The sequence below is a fragment of the Arvicola amphibius genome, chromosome 8 (assembly GCF_903992535.2).
Source record: "Arvicola amphibius chromosome 8, mArvAmp1.2, whole genome shotgun sequence".
NCBI lineage: Eukaryota > Metazoa > Chordata > Mammalia > Rodentia > Cricetidae > Arvicola > Arvicola amphibius.
This window is the reverse complement of record NC_052054.1, coordinates 52,635,643-52,660,462: the sequence shown is the minus strand read 5'-3', so window position 1 is coordinate 52,660,462 and position 24,820 is coordinate 52,635,643. Positions and strand designations below refer to the sequence as shown.

Below are 24,820 nucleotides of genomic sequence, written 5' to 3'. Positions count from 1 at the left end.
GTGTGTGTGTGTATAACCTGCTGAGTCAGTTTAGTGTTGCTTATATGTGTATGGTTTCAGAGTTGACCACTTGATGTTGGGTTCTTGCCCACAAAAGACTAATTCTTCCTCTGTGAGCATTTCTTGGCTGCCTGTAATTTTTTGTCTAGGGGTGGGTCCCCATGACTTGCTCAACCAGTTTGTTTTATGTTTTATAATTATGTTAGAAACCCATTACTTAACGTCAAAATAAAATAAATTGAAGCTTTTTAGGTATCATACTTCGGAATATATTTGTTCTTAGAAACAGTCTGTTGAGACTTATTTCAGAAGATAAACGGCTGAACTGCTATTCCTGTGTGGTATAGTTTGAAAATAAAAAGTAATTTAACTAAAATAAAGTTAGTGTGCTCAACTGAATTTATTTTTTATAATAAAATAGAGTTAAGAAAATGGATCTAGTGATATTGGAAGCATCAGAAAATGTCTAGGAGAAAGAAGGAGAGCCTGTAATGTGTCTTTTTGGCACTATACATAAAATGACACCCGAAGCTTCCCAGGCCAGCCACTTCTGCTCTCTGCATTTTTCTCTGGCCTCAAGACGGGGCTTCCCTCACACACCATGAGCAAGATGGGTCCTGATGCTGTGGTTGCTGAAGGCGTAGTTTAGTGAGTGAATTCTTGTGTGCTTGTAGCCTTTGGTTTGATTTTCGTCTTACTTCAGGAACCTTGGATCTTTCCCATGAGAAAGCTCTCAGTAGCTAACATCTGAAGTCTTCACTTACTGATTTCTGTCCAAGCCTTCTAGCCTTCTAATGACTTCTAGAGCTTCACGATACAGCCAGGCTTGGGGGAGAATTCCAAGATGGTGTTTTCAGAATGTTCTTCGCTATTAGTTTCGTGCGTGCGTGAGTGCCTGCACCTCTGAGAACCAGAATGCCTGGAGAATTCTAGAAGTCTAGAGAGAGTTGGGTGTTTACTCGGGTTACAGAAGTTCCGAGCCATGAAACTGAGCCTCAGATCCATTTCTCTGAGACTTGAGCCAGGTGGGTAGAGCCCAGCCCCTGCTGTGGTAAGGGCTGTGAAGGGAGGGGACTGCCGACCTCGCAGACGGTGAGCGGTGGCCTGTGTCGGTAGAAACGCTGCAGCTCATCGCCAGAGGAAGAAAAGGAGGACATGGAAAGCCCCGGTCCTCAAACAGCGGTCTGCAGGTCCGGAGGGGCTCCAAGGCCCCTGCGTGGGCCTTGCACTGAGATTAAGATGTGAAGCCTAGCGGTGATTGTCCTTCCTCCGCTCTCAGACACTCGCTACGGGGGACTGGAGACAGAAGGGAGAGAGGGTGAATGAAAACGTCAGGAGAAATGGCACCCATGTTTAAGTAAGTCTTTGATAAATTAGTAAAAATTGTTAAGTAGCCTGTGAACGTGACTCTCGGGGACTGTGTATGACCAACGGGGAATACATAAAGTAGTGTGGCCACTCCTCGGTAGCGTGCTTGTCTTGAGGGGAAAGGACTTGTGCAATGGTCTAAGTCGTGAGCAGCACCCCCCCCACACACTTTTTCCAGAACCTGTGGAAATGACTGACAGCAAACTGGTTCTCCAGGCCTGGGTGTTTGGGTACACTGCCACAAAAATTAGCGAACAAGCCCTTCTTTTAAGGAAAAGAGTCAACAGTATTGGTTACCAATAACAGGGTTATTGGCAAGTGGAAAGCAGGTTGGTTTTGAACGTGTGAGTGTGTACAGAGTTCCCTGACAGGAGTAAAGGTGAGTCTTCACACGTGTGATTAATACTGTAAGAATAAAATCTGCTATCTGCCATCTGGAAGATTGTCAGAGCTTGATGGATTTTAATGCAGGCTGTTAAAAAATCATGTGTAGGTGAAAAACTATACTCCAGGTTCGAGACAGAGCAGTGGATTTTAGATGCAAGCGTGAACTGTTTGTCAGTCCGTACAGTTTCGGTCCCATGTTGCAAACCTTTGAAGCATTTGTCAGATTCTGTTGTGATAGCTCTAAACTACCCAGGATTATCTAAAAGGCCGTTAGGATGCACCTTCCAACAAAACAGAATCCTAGCTGACGGTAGAAGTGTTCATTTGTTTCTACACTTAAAACAAACAAACAAACACCTGTTTAAGGAGCAAAGAAAGCAAGTATTTTGTTTATTGGGTTTCTCCCAAAGCTCCCTGGGCCTTTTAGGGCGCTTTCAGCTGACTCAAACATTAATGTCATTTATTCTCTTCCCTAAAAGGTTGAAGGAAGGGCCACCTGCAGAGTGGACTCAGGAGCTTTGTGTGGTCCTGGGGTGCCGTCACAGCCCCCCTGCAGCCTCAGAGAGGCCAGTGCTTCTTTCTCTCACTCAGGAACAAGGGGTCCCAGGGCCTGCACAGCACACTTCCTGTCCTTGTGTCCCCGTGGACAGAACTGGGTCACATGCCAACCCTGCCACCGCATGGCATCCTGTGAGTGGCTGAAAGTTGTTTAGAGTTCATGGATATACTAAGGCCACCAGAGCACACACACACACACACACACACACACACACACACACACACACCCTTTATGCTTGGCCAGTTAACTGGCAATTCATTTGCCTACGTGTCCATTAAGAAAGGCAGCATGATTCTGGGATGTGGTCCCACAGCTGCCATTGATGAACTGTGTCCCTGCCTGTCTGAGCCCTGGCTCCCTCTGTGAAGTGAGGGCCTGGCCTGGAACACTAGTGCTGTGCTCACTGACTTCTTGGTTCATTTATTATCCACTCGCCCCTTTGTTCTGGGATATCCGCTGATGCTTACTCTCGTGCAGGACACAGCGGAGGATGCAGATCCTCACTAAAACGCTGTCCACTTACCCACAGAAGCCGCCCACCCTCCTGCACCAAGAACACTGTGAAAGCCCAAAGGCGCAGACCATCAAAAGTGGCCTTTCACTAGCAGGAGGTTCATGAAATAAATTGTTTAATGCCCTCAGCAAAGAGCCCCTGCCACAAAACTCATTAGTGAACCATTACATCGTGTGAGTCTTCTCTCGTCTTATTAAAATGTAAAACGTATTCGGCAGTGAAAATACGGAGCGCAAATGTGTTTGGAACATGATAAGGCTCCAGGAGGCTGCGAACGCTCCTGCTCGCTCAATACCAGAAAGAGGGCGAGATAGAGAAGCGGTCTGTTCCAGAGAGAGCAAGACAGCCCTGAGAAATGAGAATGTTCTCTGAAAGCCAAGGACACGCAGACTGTAGCTCTCAGATAAGATGCGCAGGGAGGTTTTATTTTTTCAAACCAGGCTACTAGGATTTTGCAGCCCTTTATCATGCCCAGTGCTATTTAATTTTTCATATTGAGATAGCCCAGAACACTTATCTCAGAGAAGAGGATTAGAAATCATGTGATCATCTCCTTAAGTAATGCTTGAATCATGGGGAGGTAAAGCAGAGTTTTTAAGTTGATTTGGGTACCAGTAAGTGGGATGTATCAGGATGAAGATTTAAGATTCCTGAAGAGAAAGTCTTCGCAATCGCTAGCATTATCCCTGGTGATGGGAGTCTCAGCCATTGCGAGTCATTCGTTGCATTATGCAGAGGGCTCAGGTGGAGGCCGCATTGCTGTGGCAGTCTTGTGGTCTCTCTTCATTTGGTCTGAGGCTGAGCAATGTGATCTGAAATAAAAGCAATTTCTAATATTTATTATACATTTTATAATAAAAATGTATAATTATTGTGCTCACAGCCACAAGGCTAAGAGCTGGGATTATTAACAGCTTGAAGCCGAACATGGGTGATTTGTTTATTCGTTAGATCTATATTAAGCACTTACAGTACATACCAGGTGCTGCTCTGTCACTGGGCAGACAGGAAAGGTCCGAGTCCTTCAGGGTCCTTCTGTTCTAGGGTATGCAGGGTGAACCAGCAACCTCTTCAGTAAGACAATTTCCTGTTGGAATAAACGCCTTGAAAAACGCAAACCAAGGAAATGGGAGCGAGTTGTTGGGGCAAGTGATGGTCTGACACTATTTTAGATTAGGTTTTTTTGTTTGGTTGGTTTGGTTTGAAGTTGTGTATTTTTGTTTGTTTGTGTTTATTTGAGACAGGATCTCCCTATGTAGCCTTGCTTGGCCTGGGACTCACAGAGCTCGGCCCGCCTCTGCCTCTGAGTGCTGTGTACTGTACACAAGGCAGATAACTTGGAGGAGCTAACCTGAGATCCAGTTAAAGAGAGTCTTCTCTGAGATGACTGGGAATGTGCGCAGTGCAGAGAGAACATACACTAAGTCCTAGGCAAGAACTGACTTGGCACATTGGAGAAGCATAGGATGGCAGGCACCACAGTCCAAGTGCTCTGGGTAGGGTCAGGCTGGGTAGGGTCAGGCAGGGTGGGGTCAGGCTAGGTAGGGTCAGGCAGGGTGGGGTAAGGCTGGGTAGGGTCAGGCTCGGTAGGGTAAGGCTGGGTAGGGGCCAATCTCACCAGATCCCTTACAGGAGCTTAGGTGTGAGCCTGTTCCATGGGAGGCTCCCGGGAGACAATGAGAGTGGTGTGCCCTGCCTTCCATCTCTAAAAACTGACTGTAGTCACCAATCTGATTGGTTGGAAGACCAGTTCAGGACCCTCTCCACTGTTGCTAGGAGTCTTAACTGGGGTCATCCTTGTGGGTCCCTGGGGATTTCCCTGGCACCAGGTTTTTCTCTAACCCCGTAATGGCTCTTCCATACTCTCTAGTATTATGTTCTGCTATGCTAAAGGGCAATGGAGCATGAACTGTAACCTCTCAAGACTGTGAGCCAAAAGAAACTTTTCTTTTTACAAGTTAATTGTCTCAGGTGTTTTTTGCTACAGTGGCAGAGCAGATCTGCTGCAGGAACAAGGGGCTGGAGTCTCAGAGGCCCCGCTATGTGTCCAGCCTACCCAAGACCCTCCTGCTAGAGATAACACCTCTCTTCAAGGCTCTGCTGCCTCCTATTAGGGCTGCAAGCTTGTAGCAAGGAGAGGCTACTTATTCTTCCCGGCTGCCCAGCTAGCTTAGCCCTGAAATAATCACACAGAAACTGTATGCATCACTGCTTGGCCCATTAGCTCTAGCTTCTTACTTGCTAACTCTTTTATTAATTTAACCCATCTCCATTAATCTGTGTATCCCCACGTGACAGTAGCTTACTGGGTAAAATTCCCAGCATCTGTCTTCGGTGGCTCCATGGCTCTCTGACTCTGCCCTTCCTTCTCCCAGCATTCAGTTTCATCTTCCCCACCTGCCTAAGTTCTGTCCTATCAACAGGCCAAGGCAGTTTCTTTTTTCACTAATGGTAATCACAGCACACAGAGGGGATTCCCACATCACAAGCTGGCAACCTAAGCCTCTAAAATATAGGCCTTCGAGTGTGTTTTAAAATCCAAACTATTACCCAAATGTGTAGAGCAGAAGTGATTAGGGTTGGAAGTGATCTGTTGGGTCAGTTGTTTAGGGAAAGCAAGCATTTGTGTTGGGAGCAGACTCATGCACAAACACAGGAAAAGCTAAAGCATCTGCCAACTGTGAGAAACTGATCTTGTCAACCATGTCAATGAGCTTGGAGTATCGGATTCCCAACTGTAGGTGAGTCTTGAGTTGATGGCGGTAACGGCCAGTGGGTTGGCAACAGACTCTGAGCCACAACCAAGAGGCCTTTCCTAAATTCTGGGCTAGTTCCATACTAGTAGCCATACTAAAGCAGAGTAAACATCTGTTGGCTTGTGATACATCATGAATACAGGCAGAAACACTACACAATGATGTGACTGTTCATTACATCCCATCGGGTGGCAGAAAACTTTTACTCCTAATGTTCATTTCAATTTCTTGGTTAAAGTAGTAAGCTCTGAACTTTTCTACTGTGAAATTACTCTTTTAATTAATGAATATTTTAGCAAGGCGCCTACAAATTTTAGAAATAACTTTTGCTCATCAGACCGTGCATTTTTCATGTTTATTTTCTTTTCTATGTGATCTTGAATTATTATATCCAGTGGGACATAATCCATCATTGTCATGATTCATTTTGCTAGTCAGATTGTCCCCAATTTCACCAGAGTTGCTACAGCCTGCCCCCGTGTCCTTTGGACATGTTCTCATCTTTCCAAGAGCGCGTTCCGATTTCTGGGACAGGATGCTTTGGGCTCATCGTGTTCTTTGCCTGTCCTAGCCCTGAAATCAGTCATTTCTCCGAGGGTCCCTGATTCTTTTTCTGGAAAATTTTATTAAAGTCAAGATATGGGCACTAGGTGTACCTATTGCCGCTGCAGGGTCACCGCTCACAGGCCCACTCAATCAGAATATGCCACATTGACGTGCACAGATATGTACAACTGCATACAGAACTATGTATGTACCTACTATGTATCTATTTTATTGCCCATATAAATATCCAACATCTTTACAACTATAGATAAAAATACATTTATATCTTTAGGTTTGTAATGATGCTTCTAATTACAAAGAGTCCAGAGTTTATTCCAGACTTCCCCCTTTCCATGCTAGTGGTCACCTACCCAGCAGTGAGACGTTTGACCCCTGTTACTGTTATTGTGCTCATTTGATAGTCCCCGTATGTAATTAATCTCCCAGCACCCCTCATCCAGTCTTGTCCCCAGAACAGGTACCCTCCATTCAGTCATCTGGCTCCCTTTATGGATGTCAGCCTTAAGAATGTCTTTCTCCTCTTAGATAGGCCCAGTACCCACTCCAGCTGCCCTCATGCCTCCTGGGTCTTGGCATCCCCAGGCTGTCAGAGGCTGCCTCTCTATGCAGACATCTGCCCGTGGGATGGCTTTAGAACTGGTTTGTGTGGGAGGGAGGAGAGAAAGTAGGAGCATGGCTCTGTGGTTCTGGGCTGAGTTTTAGTACTGAGCAGGCATCCTCCTCACCACAATTAATTGTCTCCCAAAGTCTTGGGTTCCAGAGATCTGGTTATACTGAAGTAGCATGGTATCTTAACCAGTGTCCTCTTGTTGTGAAGAGACACCATGACCAAGGCGACTCTTATAAAGAAAAGCATTTAATTAAGGGGCTGGCTTACAGCTTCAGAAGCTTAATTCATTTTCATCATGATGGGATACATGGTGGCATGCAGGTAGGCAAGGTGCTGGAGAAATAGCTGACAGCTTTGCATCCTGATCCACAGGCGTGGGGGGGGTGGCTGACACACACAGAGAGAGGGAGAGAGAGGGACAGAGACAGAGAGACAGAAACAGAGAGAGAGAGACTAAGCCTGATGTGGCCTTTTGAAACCTCAAAGCCCACCTCCAGCACACAATTCCTCCAACAAGGCCACACCTACTCCAACAAGGCCACACCTACTCCAACAAGGCCACACCTACTCCAACAAGGCCACACCTACTTCAACAAGGCCACACCTACTCCAACAAGGCCGCACCTCCTAATCCTTTCAATCCTTCCCAACAGTTCCACTCCCTGGTGATCAAGCATTCAAATATATGAGCCTGTGGGGACTAGTCTTATTCAAACCCCCATGTAAACTTACTGAGTGCTTCAAGTGTCTCCAGAACATGGTTCCCTATGTGATTGCAGGGAGGGGACTCTATCTCCATTTGGGACTGGGGCTACTCTCTGAATTTCTCCATTTATGGTTTTACTCATGTTGATAATACCACTTGTGGACCATGTTCTCTTTATAAGTTTCTAAATTCAAAAAAAAAAAAGCCCTCTATTTAAAAAAAGGATGCAAAATCTAGATGTCAAGGCCATCTTTCTAGAGCCAGTACCCCCGGGGTGAGTTTTAGAGATCTGTGCATTGTTTGATTGTGCATTTCCGTCTCCCGTTCAGCCAAGAGGGGAGCGGGAGCTCCACCGAACCTTCGGAGGATTTTCCTCAGTTGTCTGATGTACCCAGAGCACCCAGAATTCCACTCTAGATAGCGACGCGCTGAGGGGAGCCACAGGAGTGGCAGTTATGGCAGCTTGTTCTGTCTTGAAAGTTCATGGCTCCACAGCTACCCTGCTTCAGTTGCTTGGGGACCATGTTCTCTTTTACGTGGATGTAGGTGAAGTGTTCTCCAGGGCTGTCGGCCAATCACTGACAGGAGGAGCCTGACGAGTCCTGATGGCTGTAATGTCTCCTGGGCATTGTTCCAGGACAAGGAAGACATTAGGTGGGAATGAAGTGTGGGATCTAGCTGATGATAACTTACTGGTATCAGGCCATTGATAGCAAAAAAAAGAAAAGAAAAAAGAAAAAGAAAAGAGAAAAAATCTCCATGCACTGTGCAGCAATTCTTTAAACCTAAGATTCCCTTAAATAATAGTTTATTGGAATTAGGGTCGAAAAAAAAAAAAAAAGCAAGCAGGAGTCTGTCACATGCACATGACAGGCAAGACGTGGTGGCCATTTCTGCAACTCACTGGTTAGTATTTCTAGGAGTGACAGGCCATACCTGCTGCTGCTCCAGGAGAGCAAGGGCAAAGGAACAACTCCTAAAGGTCGGAGCTTCCGAGGTGGCCCATTGCCCTGAGGGAGGACAGAGCTCCGCACAGGAGCAGCCCCATACTTTACCCTTTGAACACATCATATGCTTGATGCCACCTGTCCTTCGCTGTCAAAAGCGCCCTCTGAACAGACCAGCACTGTGCAAGATAACCCACCGCTGCTGCCTGCAGGGCTCAGAACCAAGCACTTTCTCATTAAATAGCTGTTGAATGTTCTGGTTAGAACCCACAAAAACAACACAGCTAAATATCGTTGCCCACCTCCCCAGCATTCATAATAAGCATGGCAGAAGCAGAGAAGCCACGTTCATATTTATACATGTCCGGCTAATGGGAGGGAAGCCATTCTGTTCACAAATTGCATCGTAAAGTGGAAGTGTTTTACCTGATTCAGGTCAGAAAAATCACTCCTCATTTCTCTAACACCAAAAGTTCTGTAAAAGAATACAAACGACGTTTTTATTTTAGAGTTCTCAAGAAGAAAACATAAAAAGATCAAAAATACCAGTGACTGTGGCTTGCATATAAGTACTGTTACTGCCACTTGTATGTGCGCCTGCCAAAAAATGGGAGCCGCCCCACAACCATGTACCTGCTCCAGCAGCAATAAGAGGCCTGGGGCCGGGTGTACTTTACCCTCCTGCTGGCCCTGATGGGCAGGAGTCAGCTGCAGAAAGTGTGATCTGCTCGAGTGGGACGAACAGAGAGTGACTTGGTCTGGGGTTTCAGGATCACTGGGAGGCAGGAGAAACAAACTGCAGAGTAAGCTTCTAGGAGTCATCCCCTGAACTGCATGACATGCTGTCAGAGTGGCTGCAAGCAGGCACAGCATCTGCTAGCTCCAAAACAGCCTCCTCAGCCGTATTCAGACAGTCACTGCTGTTCTGGCCACACGAAGAATGCAATCACCTTTGCCTCGTATACAAAAGAGATACTTCTGTCCATGTGACCCAGCTGCAAATCCAAGCACCGTGTGAATGCCACAGTAAATAAAAGCATGGTCACATTTTAAAGCCAGATGCCAAGGGGGTCTGGACTTGCTGGTTTTTGTTTGGGGGGTTCCTTTTTGTTTTTCCTTTTGCTTTTCAATGAACTGCGTATGCTGGAAGGAGAGTTCAAGTCAGTACTGGAGAATCTGATCTGCTCCCTGTCACAGTCTGTCCCTCTTTGTTGTAGTAGAGCTTAAAAGTCCAAGGTCTCTGGGCGTGCACAAGTCCTTTTATCAGGCCCACAGGAGGCTTCGCGTGACCTAGTAACCTATAACAAAGACTGTCTGCTCCCAGATGCTGCAGTGATGACTGAAAATAACGCTATCAGGAAGGGAGATAAGAGCTGCCCCATCTGGACTCTTGCAGTGGGCTAGCGTCTCCAAGGAGAGCAAGGCCTGCCTGGGAAGACAGAGGGAGTCGGTAGACGATCTAAGAGAGCAGCCCTCGCGTGGCTGTGCCACAGGTCTTTTATTTAGTTGCCCACTTGGGAGATGTGTGAAAATATACTTTTGAGATAAGTATGTCTGTTGGGTTCTGGGAAGAATACAAGAGGGTTTTTTTCTGTTTATTTGGGGTGTGTGTGTGTGTGTGTGTGTGTGTGTGTGTGTTCCTACACACATGCATATCACTATTGCACATGTGACAGTTAGAGAATGACTTGTGGGAGTCTGCCATCTTCTTCCACCATGTGTGTAGTAAGAGCCTGTTTGTTTGTTCCCGACTGCTCAGCCCAAAATCACCACACAGACTCTGTATTCATTAAATCACTGCTTGGCCTATTAGCTCTAGCTTCTTATGAGCTAGGTCTTACATCTTAATTTAATCCGTTTCTATTAATCTGTGTATCGCCACATGCCTGTGGCTTACTGGCAAGGTTCCGGCTCGTCTGTTCCTGGCAGTGGCTACATGGTGTCTCCCTGACTCTGCCTTTTTTCTCCCAGCATTCAATTTAGTTTTCCCTGCCTGGTTCTATTCTGTTCAGCTAGTGGCCTAAGCAGCTTCTTTATTCATTAACCAATAAAAGCAAAACATAGACAGAAGAACTTCCCACATTTCCTCCCTTTTTTAAATAGAAAGGAAGGCTTTAACTTTAACATAGTAAAATTACATATAACAAAACAGTTATCAAGCAAGAATTATAGTTACAATATATCTATTTTATCTTTTATCATAACTAAGGAAAACTATAACTATCTATTCTTCAACTCCATCAAAAACTCCAAAAGGATATAATATTACCTAAGTAAATACAAAGTGCATTGTAAGCAACTTCCAAAACTCTAGAACTGACAGAGACATCTTGCTGCCTAGACAGTCACGCAAAGTTCTTCTGTACCATTGGACATCCATCTTCAGCCTACAAGCCCATAATATCTAGCAGACTTTTCCATGAAGCAAAAAATTTCAAAGACAGGTCTGCCTATATTGGCAGTTTGCCAGTCACTTTCTTCTGTGCCCTGCAGAATGTCTAGCAGACTCTTTCATGAAACAGGAACCCTGAAGGGCCATCTCACTTTTAGGCAAGTTTAGCAGTCTTTTCTCTGTGGGTCCTGCATGTTCAGTTCATCAAGCAGTCCAGGCAAGAGCAGTTTCTTGCCCAAATGGCTAGCAAACTCCATAAGGAGCCTCTTTGATGCCCATCATCGTCTTGAAGTAGCTTGGTGCTTCCAGGAACAGATGTGTCTCACTGTCATGAGAAGTCTTAAGTTCTTAAAACATTTTAAAATGCCATATTCTGAAGGTCTCTGAAAGATTTGAAGAATACCTGTCTAACTGAAATATATCTCTGTATATCTAGAAAACTTAACTAACATGACTAGAAGCTTGACTATTACAGATGACTCTCTATTAACCTTTATTTCTTAATTATACATTGCATTTTCAAATGAGCTGCACAAACACAATACCTTAATCAAGAACTGAAATAACAAAATTGACCTTAAATTTGTATCAGTAAACCAAGATCCACACCAGTGAAAATCTCTATAGCATATCTCCCTTTAATGTAAACAAATATTTATAAACAGTATTTGGGAATATGGGCATAATTCTGTTCAAACTACTTCCTACTTTTTGTTGAGCAAAGTATTTTCTTTTGAGGGGGGTTCACAGAGACCTTTCAGGAGGTCTTGGTCCATTAAACCACATTGGTCTGGAAGGATTCCACAAGTTCTCATCCTCTGTGGAAACAAAAGAAGAACCTCTTTTCCAAAGCAACAAATCCTTAGACCCAAATTTTAAAATCAAGATACCTTTAAAGTAAATATGTTGACTTAACTTAGCAGTCCCAAGAATCAAATGTCTTTCTGCAGTCAAAAATTGAAAGAAAACACAATAGTATACATAATTCAGACTCTCTGTGTATATTCCATCTTTATGTGGTTTATTTTTCTTTACTCCTTTTAATATATGACTCTCTGTATTCTTTTTTAAAGACTACCTTTTTTCAAAAAATCATTTACTTCTTTTTATAACTGTCTATATTCTTTCTCTTTTCTCTCCTGAGCCTACATACATTTTAAAAACACTTTGACCTATTTAGAGGTCTTTTTCATCTGAATCTGTCTTTATTGTATATCTGTAATTATTTTCTGACCAGAATAGCTTTTTTTCTTTAATGCTAAGCAGCCATGGCTAGGGCCAACAGGGCCCTGCCTGCTTGCTGTGCCCAGTCCAGCATGGTAGAGGCATGTTGAATGCCTCTGCAAGCTGCTCACACTGCCCCAGTTCCATTTATGTAGGGGGTCTATGTCGAGCCATTAAGCAGTTTGTAACATGGTGCTTACAAACCACATTTAAATACTCCTTGGCCCAAAAGAGTCAGAGCCATTTGTGCTGGTGAACCAGGATGCCATTTTGAAATGATGTGGGGTTTTTTTGTTGTCTTTTGTTTGTTTGTTTGTTTGTTTGTTTTGCTACTGCTGAATCAAGAAGACCTCTCTTAAAGGAGCTGCAGCATGCCACCAGCAAGCAGAGCCCATCTGAAAATAAAAATGCAGCTAAACTTTGATTTTTAATGTCTAGGATTCCTTTCTAAGCCCTCTCAGGTTTTATGTGGATTTAGCTAGCGCACATTGGAGCGCCAATTTGTAGTAAGAGGCTGCTTGTTTGTTCCCGACTGCTCAGCCCAAAATAACCACACAGAATCTGTATTAATTAAATCACTGTTCGACCTATTAGCTCTAGCTTCTTATGGGTTAGGTCTTACATCTTAATTTTACCCATTTCTATTGATCTGTGTATCACCACGTGCCTGTGGCTTGCTTACAAGGTTCTGGCTCATCTGATCCTGGCTGTGGCTACATGGTGTCTTCCTGACTCTGCCTTCTTTCTCCCACCATTCAGTTTAGTTTTTCCCACCTAGCTATATTCCACTAAGCTGCTGACCGAAGCAGCTTCTTTATTCATTAACCAATAAAAAGACATAAACAGAATAAATGAATGAATGAATGAATGAATGACATAGACAGAAGGACTTCCCACACCACATGTGGGTTCCAGAGATCACTCAAGTCATCAGGCTTGGCAACCTAGACCTTCACCCCACTGAGCCATCTTCCAGCCCAAATAAAATAATTTTGAGGCTCTTTATCCCTGGATCTTCATGCAAAACCAGAAACAGTTGGGTAGCAAGACTGAATGCCATATTGTCACTTTTTAACTGCAATAAATACCTGATGGAAACAATTCAGAAAGAGGACAGATTTTTTTCAGGATCATGATTTCAGGGTTATTAGTTCATGCGTGGCTGGTTCCTTTGTTCCTGAGTCATGACAAAACAGAGCTTGTGGTGGGGCGACGGCCTACGTTGCTCCCCTCCCACAAGGCAGCATGTGGAAGTTGCAGGGGCTGAGCCCAGAAAAAGAGCTGCCACTCAGAAGCTTCCTCCAATCAGGCTTCACTTCCTACATCCCACTTCTTTCTAATAAGTCCACCAGTGGTTATTAGGAGCCTTCTTTCTAATAAGTCCACCAGTGGTTCTGAAGGAGCCTTCTTTCTAATAAGGCCATCAGTAGGTCAAGCTGTGGTTTTGTAGGAGCTCTCACGATCCAGTCACTTGCCCGAAGCCCGTCAGCAGGCAGCCGTGCACACGTGACAGTGCAGATTCATCCCAGACAGCATGGCAGGGTATTTGTCAAGTCTCAGAACAGAGGTAGTGGGGATGACGCCAACATTTGTGCATGGGGGAGAAACAGGAAGGAGCTGCCAGGTGTCTGATGAGGCTCAGTACATGAGCCCCCAAGAGTAGCTGACAGGTCCCAGCTGGAAGTCATAGCAGGTAATGTTAGCTTGGCTGCTAATACTGGGGGGGATTGTACCAGATGTGTCCAGCTGTCCTTAGTGAATTCTAAAAGGAGGTGAAACTGACTAAATCACTTTACCTCGTAAAATCTAATTATTGAAGCTCCCTTCCTGGGTAGCAAACAAATCTGAGGAGAAATTGCTGATGTCAAAGTTGAGCAGGACATTGCCAGTGAAGATGAGGGGGTCAGGCAGGTATGTGCCCTACATCCCAGTCTTGGGGTGAAGGCAGAGGATCGAGCTTTTCAAGGCTGCATAGCAAGTTCAAGGCTAGCCTGAGCTACACGAGACCCTTCCTCAGAAACTAAAAAGAAACCAGATGTAAGAATCTGAGCACCAAGGAAGCCTTGAAGGGCACGTTGGCATGCTTTTGGACATAGTGATGTGGTAACAAAGGGAAGTGCTGTGAAGTTGGGAAGGTCTCCTGAGCCCCCCTGCCTTCCACGGGCTCGGGGAATCTTACAGAGTGCGCAGCAGGAGAGTACCAGAGGCCAGCCCCACATAACACAAGCTATGAAAAAAACAGAACAGAGAGCTTACAAACATCTCATAGACATCAAGCATGTGCCAGCAAGATGAGTCCATAAAAGGCTGGAAATGCAATGTGCCAGCTCAAAATGAGCTCAGATACAAAACTTTTACATTCAGAACAAAAGAAGATGACATAAAAATTACTTAAAGTGTTAAAATTACTTAAGGTGTCAGGTGCTGGCAATAGGCAATATTTAACATGGATAAATAGCCACCTTAACAAAGACAGACGGCCAAAACAGGCAAAAAGAAAAGCCAGTGTGAGACTCCTTAAGCTGGTGTCATAAGAGCACACTGCGTACCCGAGAGTGTCGGCCTACACTGACTGATGCCAGGATGTGTGTAAGTAAACCTTAAGGGAGAAATGTCTGTTGGGCTTCCATAAGGACTTGTGGAAAGAAGATTAGATTGTCATAAGGTGTAAAGGATACAGTACCTCGGACCAGAAAAAGAAGTGAGTAGCATGTTTCAAACTTTTAAGGAAAGGATATTCTCTTCAAAGCTTAAGTGTAGAAATAGAGAGGGTTTTGTTGTGGCTGAGACCCTAGGGAGTGTCGTTTCCATGGACAGAGTAGAAACCAGCTTGACTAGAGACGTTTCTGTGGCTCACATAAGTGACCCCAAAAGCCCACGTGTCCACAGCTGGTGGTGCTATTGAGAGGCAGAAGGGCCTAGTGCAAGGAAGTTAGGTTATCAAGGATGTGCCCTTAAGGGGATATTGAGACTCTGGCCTCTCCTCTTCCTCTGTCTGTGTCATAGCAGCTTCTGTCATCCACTCCTACCAGGATGCACTGTCCCGCTGCAGGCTCAAAAGACCATAGATGAAAACCCTCAAATCTGTGAACCTTTCCTGTCATTATAAGCGGATTGTCTCAAGTGTTCTGTCACAGTGACAGAAAGCTGATTAGCACAGTCACTGACACGAAGTTCATTGTCAATAGTGGACCATGGCTGTCTATAGATCCAAAGTTGAGGTTTAAAGGAGAGGCTAAGACGCCATAGCTCTGTGGTCAAATAGTGTGCATTATTGTAGGTAAGACAGCTCTGAACAAGCCGTGACAGGATGAACATGCAAAGCCAGTTCTCGGGGGTCATGCTGATGCTGCCAGTGTTAGCATTGCTATTCTGCGGCTGTCGTGTGTTTATTATGAGGTAAATAAATCATCAGTATTTATAAATTCTGTCACCCTCTTTGTCCATCATCCTTGACATGAAGCACGTGTGCACACACACGCAACAACCGACTTGATGATGAGAATTCCTAGACCTGCAGTGTAGCCTTAGAATGCCAGTTTTCCACTAATAGGAACCAGGGCTTCTAGGAGTTTCTGCCTCTGGGCCGGTGTCAGGAAATGTATAAATTACATAAAAATGGAGCTTCTCAGTCCAGATGGGAAGAAAGCTCTCAGCGATAAGAAGGGTTTTGTCAGGAGGACTCGGTGGACTGGAAGAAGCCACCACTGGACACGGATAAGACAACCTGAACCCTGTAAGAAGGGTAGAGGAGCGGACTGAAGCCCAGCCAGGGTGTGCAAAGCCATACATTTGTAAGGAGCTTTAATCAGGCCATTTTGAAAGACTCCTCTGCTAAGTGGCACAGACAACAATGCATCCAGTTCTTAGAAGGCCATGAACTGTTTGTTGTACCGAGTAACCAGGTGAGACTGGGAAGCCTGTAAATGCTGACAACTGCAGTACACACATATATATAGTATGAAGATGGGCATAGAAAGACAAGTACCCCAAGTTCCCGAGGAGAAAGCTAACAGTGAAGACATTCTAGAATAACACACCACGTAAAACGTTGTGTGGTAATGGTGAAGCCCCCATCTACTCTGCCTGGCACAGTAGCCTTTGGCTACAGGTGGCTGTCATGCGCTTGCCATGTGACAAGTAATACTGAAAACTATTCTAAATATACTTAATTTAAATTAATTTAGGTGTAAGTTTAAATTGCCACATACAGCCAACTGCTACCATATGGTACACTTTGAGAGCCGCATTTTGGTCTTAGGTGTTTAGATTTGAGCTCTCGGAATGTGAGCTAGCTATGGAAGGAGGTATATTGATTTTACTTTTTGAAGAACTGAATACATCTCCACTGTATCATCTTGATAGACTCAAGACTAGGCTCCAGATGTGTGAGCATCTTGTTGGAAAGACACAAGCACCTAGAGAGAAGCCATGGACAGTGATGGGGAAATGCTAGAACAGCATCCACAAGCTAACGGTCGACGTCGCTGAGGACACGAAAGATCCATCTAGCTGGGGATGCCTATCCTAGCCACACACCAGCAGTTAGATGACGAGGGCTCGTAGTTCCTGGTGCGGATCATGAAACAAAGACAAGGTCACAGCAAAGACAAGGTCACAGCAAAGACAGGTCGCTGAAGCACATGCTGAAGTCTCCTCTATGTTTTAGTGGATTCAAGTTAGACCTGCTAAGTGTTTTCTCCCAGAAAGACTGAGCCAAATGGCCTAAAACCATCACCCAATCCTCAGCACGGCATTCTCTTGATTCTCTGGCTAAGTTGTGATCAACAAGGAAGCATTTGATGATACAAATATCATAAAAGTATTGAAAGTTTTGCTAGCAACAGGCAGTACACTGGGAAGGAAAATGGATCTTTAGAGTGGAACTGTTACTAGAATGTCTAGAAATGCCTAGTGGGGTTTAACGGATGCCAAAATGCTGATCATAGAAAGGGCATAAGATTTTAACATATGGAAAACAATCCTATATGGTTGTTAGAGTTACGTATGTGTCGTCTGAACGTTTAACATATGGAAAACGATCCTATATGGTTGTTAGAGTTACTTACGTGGCGTCTGACAGTTTAACCCCAATTTTGTATTGTAGCTTAGCCACTAACCATGGCTCCTCATGTCACTGAATTCTGAAAACATTGCAGCCCCACCCAAGCCAATGTACATTACTGGTTACTCAGTACATGCGAGCTAGAAAAGTCCTCACAACAGGAATTAAACTATAAGGGGGCTCAATCATTAGTTCTGCATCCAAGTATAAGATAGAGGTTATTATCAGAAAGGGCTATGTTAAAAGCAGCCGTGTTGATCAAAGACCATTGAAAGGCACCAATGAGGGTTTTCCTTAGAAATATCTGATGTGACTGTCTAGTGGATTTCTGCCTAGAGTGTTTTCTCTTCTGTGAGCAGAGGCAGCACTTAAGGCTGAATGTCATCAGTGTTCAACGTTTGAAGCGCCAAACGGTATGTGTTAAGCAGTCTGTAAATGAATTGGTAAATATATTATCCTAAATAAGACCACAACATTCCCTGAGCGGGAAGTATGGAACACACTGTCAAGATGGAACTGCTTTTCATAGATAAAAAGAAGTGAATCTGCAATGTAATTATCATATTTTATGCCCAGAAATATGACTGGCATTTGAATGAGGGGCAATAGGTTTTCTGCCTTTGAGTCTATGAGAAGCTTAAAAATATATTTCCTCTGTTTGTGGCCAGGAGGCAAATGTGAGGGTGTTTTTTTTGGGGGGGGGGTGTTGGCGGTTTTATTTATTTATATTTTTGTAATATAAGTACAATAATAAGCTGGGTCTCTTTACTGGAATGCACAAAAGAAAACACTGTCATAGTTTCTACCATGTGTAGTTTTTAAATCTCGAAAGAGATGTCATCAGTCTAATAGAGACTGTCTTGCAGTAGGGGTGTCTGACTCCACCCGTTCTCATTCCAGCAGCCTCTTGTGAGGTCATGGATGCTGTTTTCATTCCCACCTCAGAAATGCAGAAGTCTATGGGGAAGTAAAAAAAGAAAAAGTTTCCTCATTCGAAAATAAGAGGTGAATCTAATATTGCTGCTCATACCTTTATAACTGAACCTTAAACTGTTCCCTCCAGTGTAAGGTTAGTAGCATTCTGTCATTTAAAAGAGTGCATGTGCCGGATGGCGGTGGTTCATGCCCTAATCCCAGCACTTGGGAGGCAAAGACAGGTGGATCTCTGTGAGTTCAAGGCCAGCCTGGTCTATAAAGTGAGTTTCAGAACAGCCAGGGCTACACAGAGAAACCCTATCAAGGGGGGGGGGGGAGGGAGGGGAATAGGAAGAAAGGAAGGAAGGAGGAAAGAAAAGAAAAAGAGAAAGTTTATTCTTGTTTTAAAATACACATTTCTCCTAGAAGTTGGAATGCAGAGGCAGGAGGATCAGGAGTTCAGAGATAGCCTAAGATGCTAGATAAGACCTTTAAGAAAGCACTTGGAGCCGGGCAGTGGTGGCGCATGCCTTTAATCCCAGCACTCGGGAGGCAGAGGCAGGCGGATCTCTGTGAGTTCGAGACCAGCCTGGTCTACAAGAGCTAGTTCCAGGACAGGCTCTAAAGCTGCAGAGAAACCCTGTCTCGAAAAAAAACAAAAACAAACAAACAAAAAAAAAAAGAAAGCACTTGGAGCCAGGCATGGTGGCGCACCCCTGTAATTCAAGCATCTGAGGCAGTAGGGTTGTGAGTCTACAATTAACCTGGACGACATAGTAAGACCTGTCTTTAGGAAAAGAATTTTAAGTAATTGGAGTATGGCTCAGCAGTAGTATGTGTGCCTACAGTATCCAAGGCCCTGAGTTCAATTCCCATCATCGTAAAAATTTAAATAAGATCTTATTTTGCATTCTGCATCTCTCATCTGTATAACTGATAGCAGCCATGCTAGACCAGAAGCTGCTGAGCTTAGCAGGTGTCAGAGTCATCCGGGAGGCTCACTGAAATGCTGTTTCTCTGTCTCACTATCAGCTACTCTTGCAGGAGTAGGTCTAGCATAGGAGCCTAGCATCTATAGTTCTGGTGAGGTCCCAGGTGCTGCTGCTGCTGCTGGCTGGCATGGCCACACTCTCAGAACTGAGGTCTCTGAGGGGCTTCCTGTGACTGGATCATGAAATAAAGGCTCTTTGTGAATCTAACTCTTCCTGCTCCCTTGCTGTTACTCCAGCAGTGTGGGGTACTGAGCTTTCTTCTGACCCAAATGCAGCAGTACATATTTTAGCATTGTCTTTTTATGGTTTGACGTAGACTTCGTATCACCCCCTGGATGGGGTGTTGTGTTGGAATCCTAAACCCGCCTGCCATTCCGTGTCAGCCAGTGTGTTGTGTTTCCTATTTACGAGTTTGTCATCGTTTTCTGTGACTCTGCTTTCAGTGAATTGGGTTCTGAGAAGCAAAGCAAGGACGCCCACTTTATTTCTTGATAGGAAATCAAAGGCATTGGGTGGAAGTGTGCGGTCCCATTTGTGGTTGCCCTGGCCAGCTACCACCAGGACAGCAGGGTCACGTCCCCTGCTAATCATAAGGTTTTAGTTTCCAGAAGTCGCCTCTGAACAACCATTGCATGTTAGATGTCTGCTATGATGCTTGCCAGGAATCTCACAACATGGGGTTCCATGCAGAGGTCAAGATCCAAAGAGAATATGGGGGCCATCCGTTCAGCTTTACAGATAGCTCATCTGAGTATTAGAAGGTGTAAAGCCTGCTCTTCCTCCCTCCAGAGTGAACTAGGTAAGGTGGTGGACATGTAAGAGCTCTGAGAAGGAGCTGGTGCCGGAGCAGTACAGGTAGCACATTGAGCGTGGAGTCCAGGAGATGCTGTGCTTGCTAACTTGGTGGTAATCTCTGAAAACAAATGGAAGCACTCTGTTAACAGGTCTAGTGAAAATGGTTTGTCCCTGAATATTACCATTAGAGACTCCTAATTGCTCATCTGGAATTAAATTAACTATAGAATTCCTGTAATTTTCTAAGGAAAAATTATGAATAGCTTTATATAGCATCTCCGTCATCCACCATAATGGTGTGTTAAACACAGACATTCAATATTGCTGTGTCTATATTTTGAAATAGAGCCTATCCACTGGCATGCGATGAGATCTAGCCATCTCAGGATTCTTTTACCTGGCCTTTTTTTCCTTTCCCCCAGGTCCCATCCCTCCTTTACCCCTTTCATTCTCTCTCTGTCGTGTGTGTGTGTGTGTGTGTGTGTGTGTGTGAGAGAGAGAGAGAGAGAGAGAGAGAGAGAGAGAGAGAGAGAGAGAGAGAGAGAGAAAAGGAGAGAGGGGGGAGAGAGGGAGAGAGGAAAGAGAATACATCAAGGGGGTCTCACTGAAATTTGCCTTTGATTATAGCACACACCATCCTGTAATGGCTAGAGATTATAGGACATCTCATTGAAATAAAACTGGAAGTGTCTAGTCATTCCAGATGTACAAACATCTATCTCTGTCTGTCTGCCTGCCTGTCTCTCTCCCTTTCTCCCCCTCTCCTTCCTTTCTTCCTTTCATATATAAGCTTATGTATATGCATGTTTCCATGTATGTTGGCTCATGTGTGTATGCAGGTATGCATGTACATGTGCACGTGTGACTGGAAGCCTGAGGTTGATATCAGGTATCTTCCTTCACTCTCCAGCTTTATTCTTTGGGGCGGAATCTCTCAGGCAAAACCAGAGCTCACTGCTCCAGCTAGTCCAGCCAGTTGGCTTGCTCTGGGGATCCTGTCTCTGCCTTCCAAAGCTGGAGCTGTGAGCAACCCCCATGCCCTCCTGGCCTTTGTGTGAGTTCTAGGGATCTAAGCTCTGGTCTTATTACTTTCAGGGCCAGCAGTCTGGCTGCTGAGTCATCTCTCCAGGCTCTACCTTAATGGCATTTGAGAAGAGTAAGGAACACCCACGTTTAAGGGCCGCACGTCCTATGAACATAGATTCAAGGGCGTGAACGAACTCTTGGATGGTTTTTCTTTTCCTTCATGTTACTACACTGCCCGGGTTCCAGCAGACAGCTAATGTTCCAGGTGCCTCTGAGGTCCACTGTGCTGATCATACACCCCTCCCCTAGCTCCTGAGTCCCAGCTAAGCAAATAGTGAGCATCAGGGTGCCTGGGACTCCTCCCAGATGCCCAGGAGCAAGGTTGAGTCCCCAGTTTTGGTTCCCAGAGCATATGGAACCTTCTTGAAAGATGGCAAGTGATGAAGTGTGTGGTCGCTTGTCCTTGTCCTTCACCATGTCTGGTTTCCTGTCCCTTCTGACCACTGGCCTCTGTTTGATCTTCTGAGCACACACCTGAACAGCACGCTTCCCTCACACGTGTGTCCTCTGTGTCACTTCTGACTTGTCACTTGACTAGCTAAGTGTGCAGTACCTAGTGGCCATTCAAATTGCTGGAAGTCGAGGGTGTGTGAGCTACTGCCACCATGAATTTTGACAAGGCCATTCTAGAGACGGTCAAAGGGATGGGTCGAGGTTCCAAGCACTGTAGTAGGCTGTGTGGGTGAGAACAGAGGGGCGTTTTTGAATAGAGGATTCTTGAGTCCCTCAGAAAGGAAGGCAGCTGCCTGTCTTAAATCCACACTTCCTTGCCTGAAAGCCTGAGGCCAGATGTGTTGTGGAATTAAGAAGTGAGTGTTAGCACACCAAGATACAGTCACTTCATACTAACATCCCCAGTGAGATCTGAGGCCATGTCTGATGTATGTATGTATGACATAACGTTCGCAGGTAGTAGCGTGAGGAAGGGAGAGCAGTGCATTGTGGTCGGGCCGGATGTTCCAGGCAGTGTCGCTTTTGGCTATCAAAGCTTTTTAGGATTTCAGAATTTCAAGTAAGAAACTACACATAAGTAATTGTTAGCCGTGTTCTTATTTACTGACTACTTGTTCAATGAGCGAACATTCTTCCGATATAAACTCATTGGTCAGAATTGTGACTGTCTCCTACTCCATTGATTCCTACTTGATCTTCCTTTGCAAAACCAAGTGCCTTCAAAAACAAAGAACAAAATTTAGCCACCATCTGTAGATGCTTCCAGTGGGAGCCAGATGGACATAAAACTATAAAGCTGTCATTCTATGAGGACCAGAAATGGGATTCTGCCCTGCCCGGGCATCAGGGATGGCTTCTCAGGCAGTGTTTATCTAGCAATCTGCAGCCAGAGGAGAAGCGGCCAGTAGCAACTGCAGAGATGGTCCTCATGGCTCCTTCTAGTCCTTTTGGTTTTCTTTAATGCAGCCTTCATTTTTATCTCTTACAGAACTCCCATTTCAGCTTTCTCGCAAGACAACATCTATGAAGTTCAGCCCCCAAGAGTAGACAGAAAGTCTACAGAGATCTTCCAAGCCCATATCCAGGCCAGCTACGGTATCATGCAGCCCCTTGGTAAAGAAGATACTGCCATGTACAGAGAGTACATCAGAAATCGCTACTTATGAAGAAAGCCCTGAGGGAGACAGAGTTGCACTGGTTTAGACTGTGATCTGCTCAGTGTTGTCTGTGAAAAGGAATTCCCTAGATCTGGAGATGCATCTGTGTGGCTGAGGACATAGAGTGCTCTTTCAGGGTCTGAATTTGGTTCCCAACATGCCTGTTGAGTGGCTTACAACCTTCAGCAGCTCCAACTACAAGGGCTCCAACGCTGCCTTCTGGATTCAGAGGGACCTCAAGTGTGTACTCAAGTGTGTGCGCACACAATTCAAAACAATGCTAAAAGTAAAATCTTTAAGAAGTGAACCCCCAAGTCCTTTGTGTCTGAAGCTTTTCATGCCTTTGTACCATACAAATTACAAATTAAAGTTAATAAAGAAATGGTTGCCTCTGTTGCTGTTTTGCTTTTAATCTAGTTTAAGAAACTTCACATTCTGAAATGTCACAAAGTTTTGCTTTATGAAGAACTATGGCAAGGTCTCGGAATATCCCAGTAGCAAAACAGCCCTAAGTATTTTCTCTTATGAAGAAGGCAGTTTTCCTTTTCTTCATAGTTGCCCATTTTTAATTTATTCTGAATGATTAAATGCTAATTTTGACTGGAAAAAAATAGTATTCCCTTACCTGTAAAACTGTGTTCTTAGGAAATGTACTCTGAAGTGTTTATGGATAAAGGGACAAGACCTCAACAAAGTGCCATCTAAAACAGGGTTCAGGACAGACAATGTGTGGCAGAGCATGTGAGGAAAACATTAATTTCTTTCTACTGTTCTAAGAACTTCTCTGTATATTATAAAATAAAGCATTAGTAAGAGCTGTTTGAGGGGCTGAAGAGATGGCCCAGAGGTTAGGTGAGAGTGCGTGTTCTTTCATGGAGAACCTCAGGTCGGTTTGGTCCTCTCCTCCACGTTACTCATAGGAACAAAGTGTAACAGGAGGAAGCAGACTGCTTGTCATCCCAGCCGCCCTGCCAGCTTACACCCAAAATAACCACACAGAAACTGTGTTCATTTAAACACTGCCTGGCCCCATTATCTCTAGCCTCTTATTGGCTAACTCTTACATCTTGATTTAACCCATTTCTGTTACTCTGTATGTCATCATGAGGTCGTGGCTTACGGGGAAAGATTCAGCATGTCTGACATGGCAGCTCCATGGCAGCTCTCTCTCTGACTCTGCTTTCCTTCTCCCAGAATTCAGTTCTGTCTCCCCGCCTACCTAAGTTCTGCCCTATCAAAAGGCCAAGGCAGTTTCTTTATTCAACCAATGAAAGCATAGACAGAAGGACCTCCTACACCAAACAAGGGCTTTCTGGGAAATGGGATGTATAAAATATGATCAAGCAGGGAACTGAGACATAAAAAAAGGCATCAAACACTTTGTGGCAGACTGCTAGAAAACACACAGTTGCCGTATTAGTGTGACTTTGTGGAATACTAACCAGATGTGCCCATCACCTGCTGTGCTGGCTCACCCTCACTGCAACTCCAGCTCCAGATGTGCCCATCACCTGCTGTGCTGGCTCACCCTCACTGCAACTCCAGCTCCATGAGATCCAGCGCCCTCTTCTGGCCTCCACCAGCATCTGCACTCACTGTACATGTGCGTATGCATGCGTACGCACAGATGACACACACACACCACTCGTACTTTCAAAATACAATTTTTATGGTTGTTCTAAACTTTATGGTGCACAGTTGTGTAATATATTTGGTACAGTAATAGGTGATAGGCACATCTGGCTAGAACTCCCACATAGTCAGACACTAACATGGCAGCTGTGTGTTTCCTAGCAGTTTACCACAAAGTGTTAGATGCCGTTCTTTAATGTCTCAGTTCCCTTCTTGGTCTCATTTTCCTCATCCCAGTTCCCAGAAAGCCCTTGTTCCTATAAGTAGCATAGAGAAAAAAAACAAGCCGGCTGACCAAGAAAGAGCATGGCAATGACTCTGGGACACTAGGATTCTCTAGGAGCATTCACGTTTTTGTAAGTGTGAAGCTCCGTTTAGCAGACAGTTTTGATTGACACCATCATGAAGTCAAGATTAGAGAATGATAACAGAGAAGAAGGGTTTTGTGTTGGCGTGGTTTGCAGCTCTGCACGAGAGCTTGCTGTGGGTTGTGGGTTCCCGCGTGACTTCCCCAGCCACAGAATAATCTGGAGTTGCTGCCTGGCTGCAGTTACAAATCAGACACTATGCTTAATTTTTCTTAACATTTCTTTTTAGCATGGCTGCCGGGTCAACCCAATAATGATAAGGATAAGCTTTCTCCCAAGTTCCATGAAAATCTAGGAGCCAGATTGCCTTTGTAACCTTTCTGAACT

At 44.8% G+C, this 24,820-nt stretch overlaps 1 protein-coding gene across 1 annotated transcript in view; it reads left to right on the top strand.

Moving 5' to 3' along the window:
- Window positions 1-22,875, top strand: part of Fig4 (FIG4 phosphoinositide 5-phosphatase) — a 115,093-nt gene extending 92,218 nt beyond the window's left edge. Inside the window, exon 23 of the mRNA XM_038340597.2 lies at window positions 22,325-22,875. Coding sequence (XP_038196525.1) covers window positions 22,325-22,502 — 178 coding nt within the window. The 3' untranslated portion in view covers window positions 22,503-22,875. The remainder of the gene's footprint in view (window positions 1-22,324) is intronic.
- The last annotated feature ends 1,945 nt before the right edge of the window (window positions 22,876-24,820 follow it).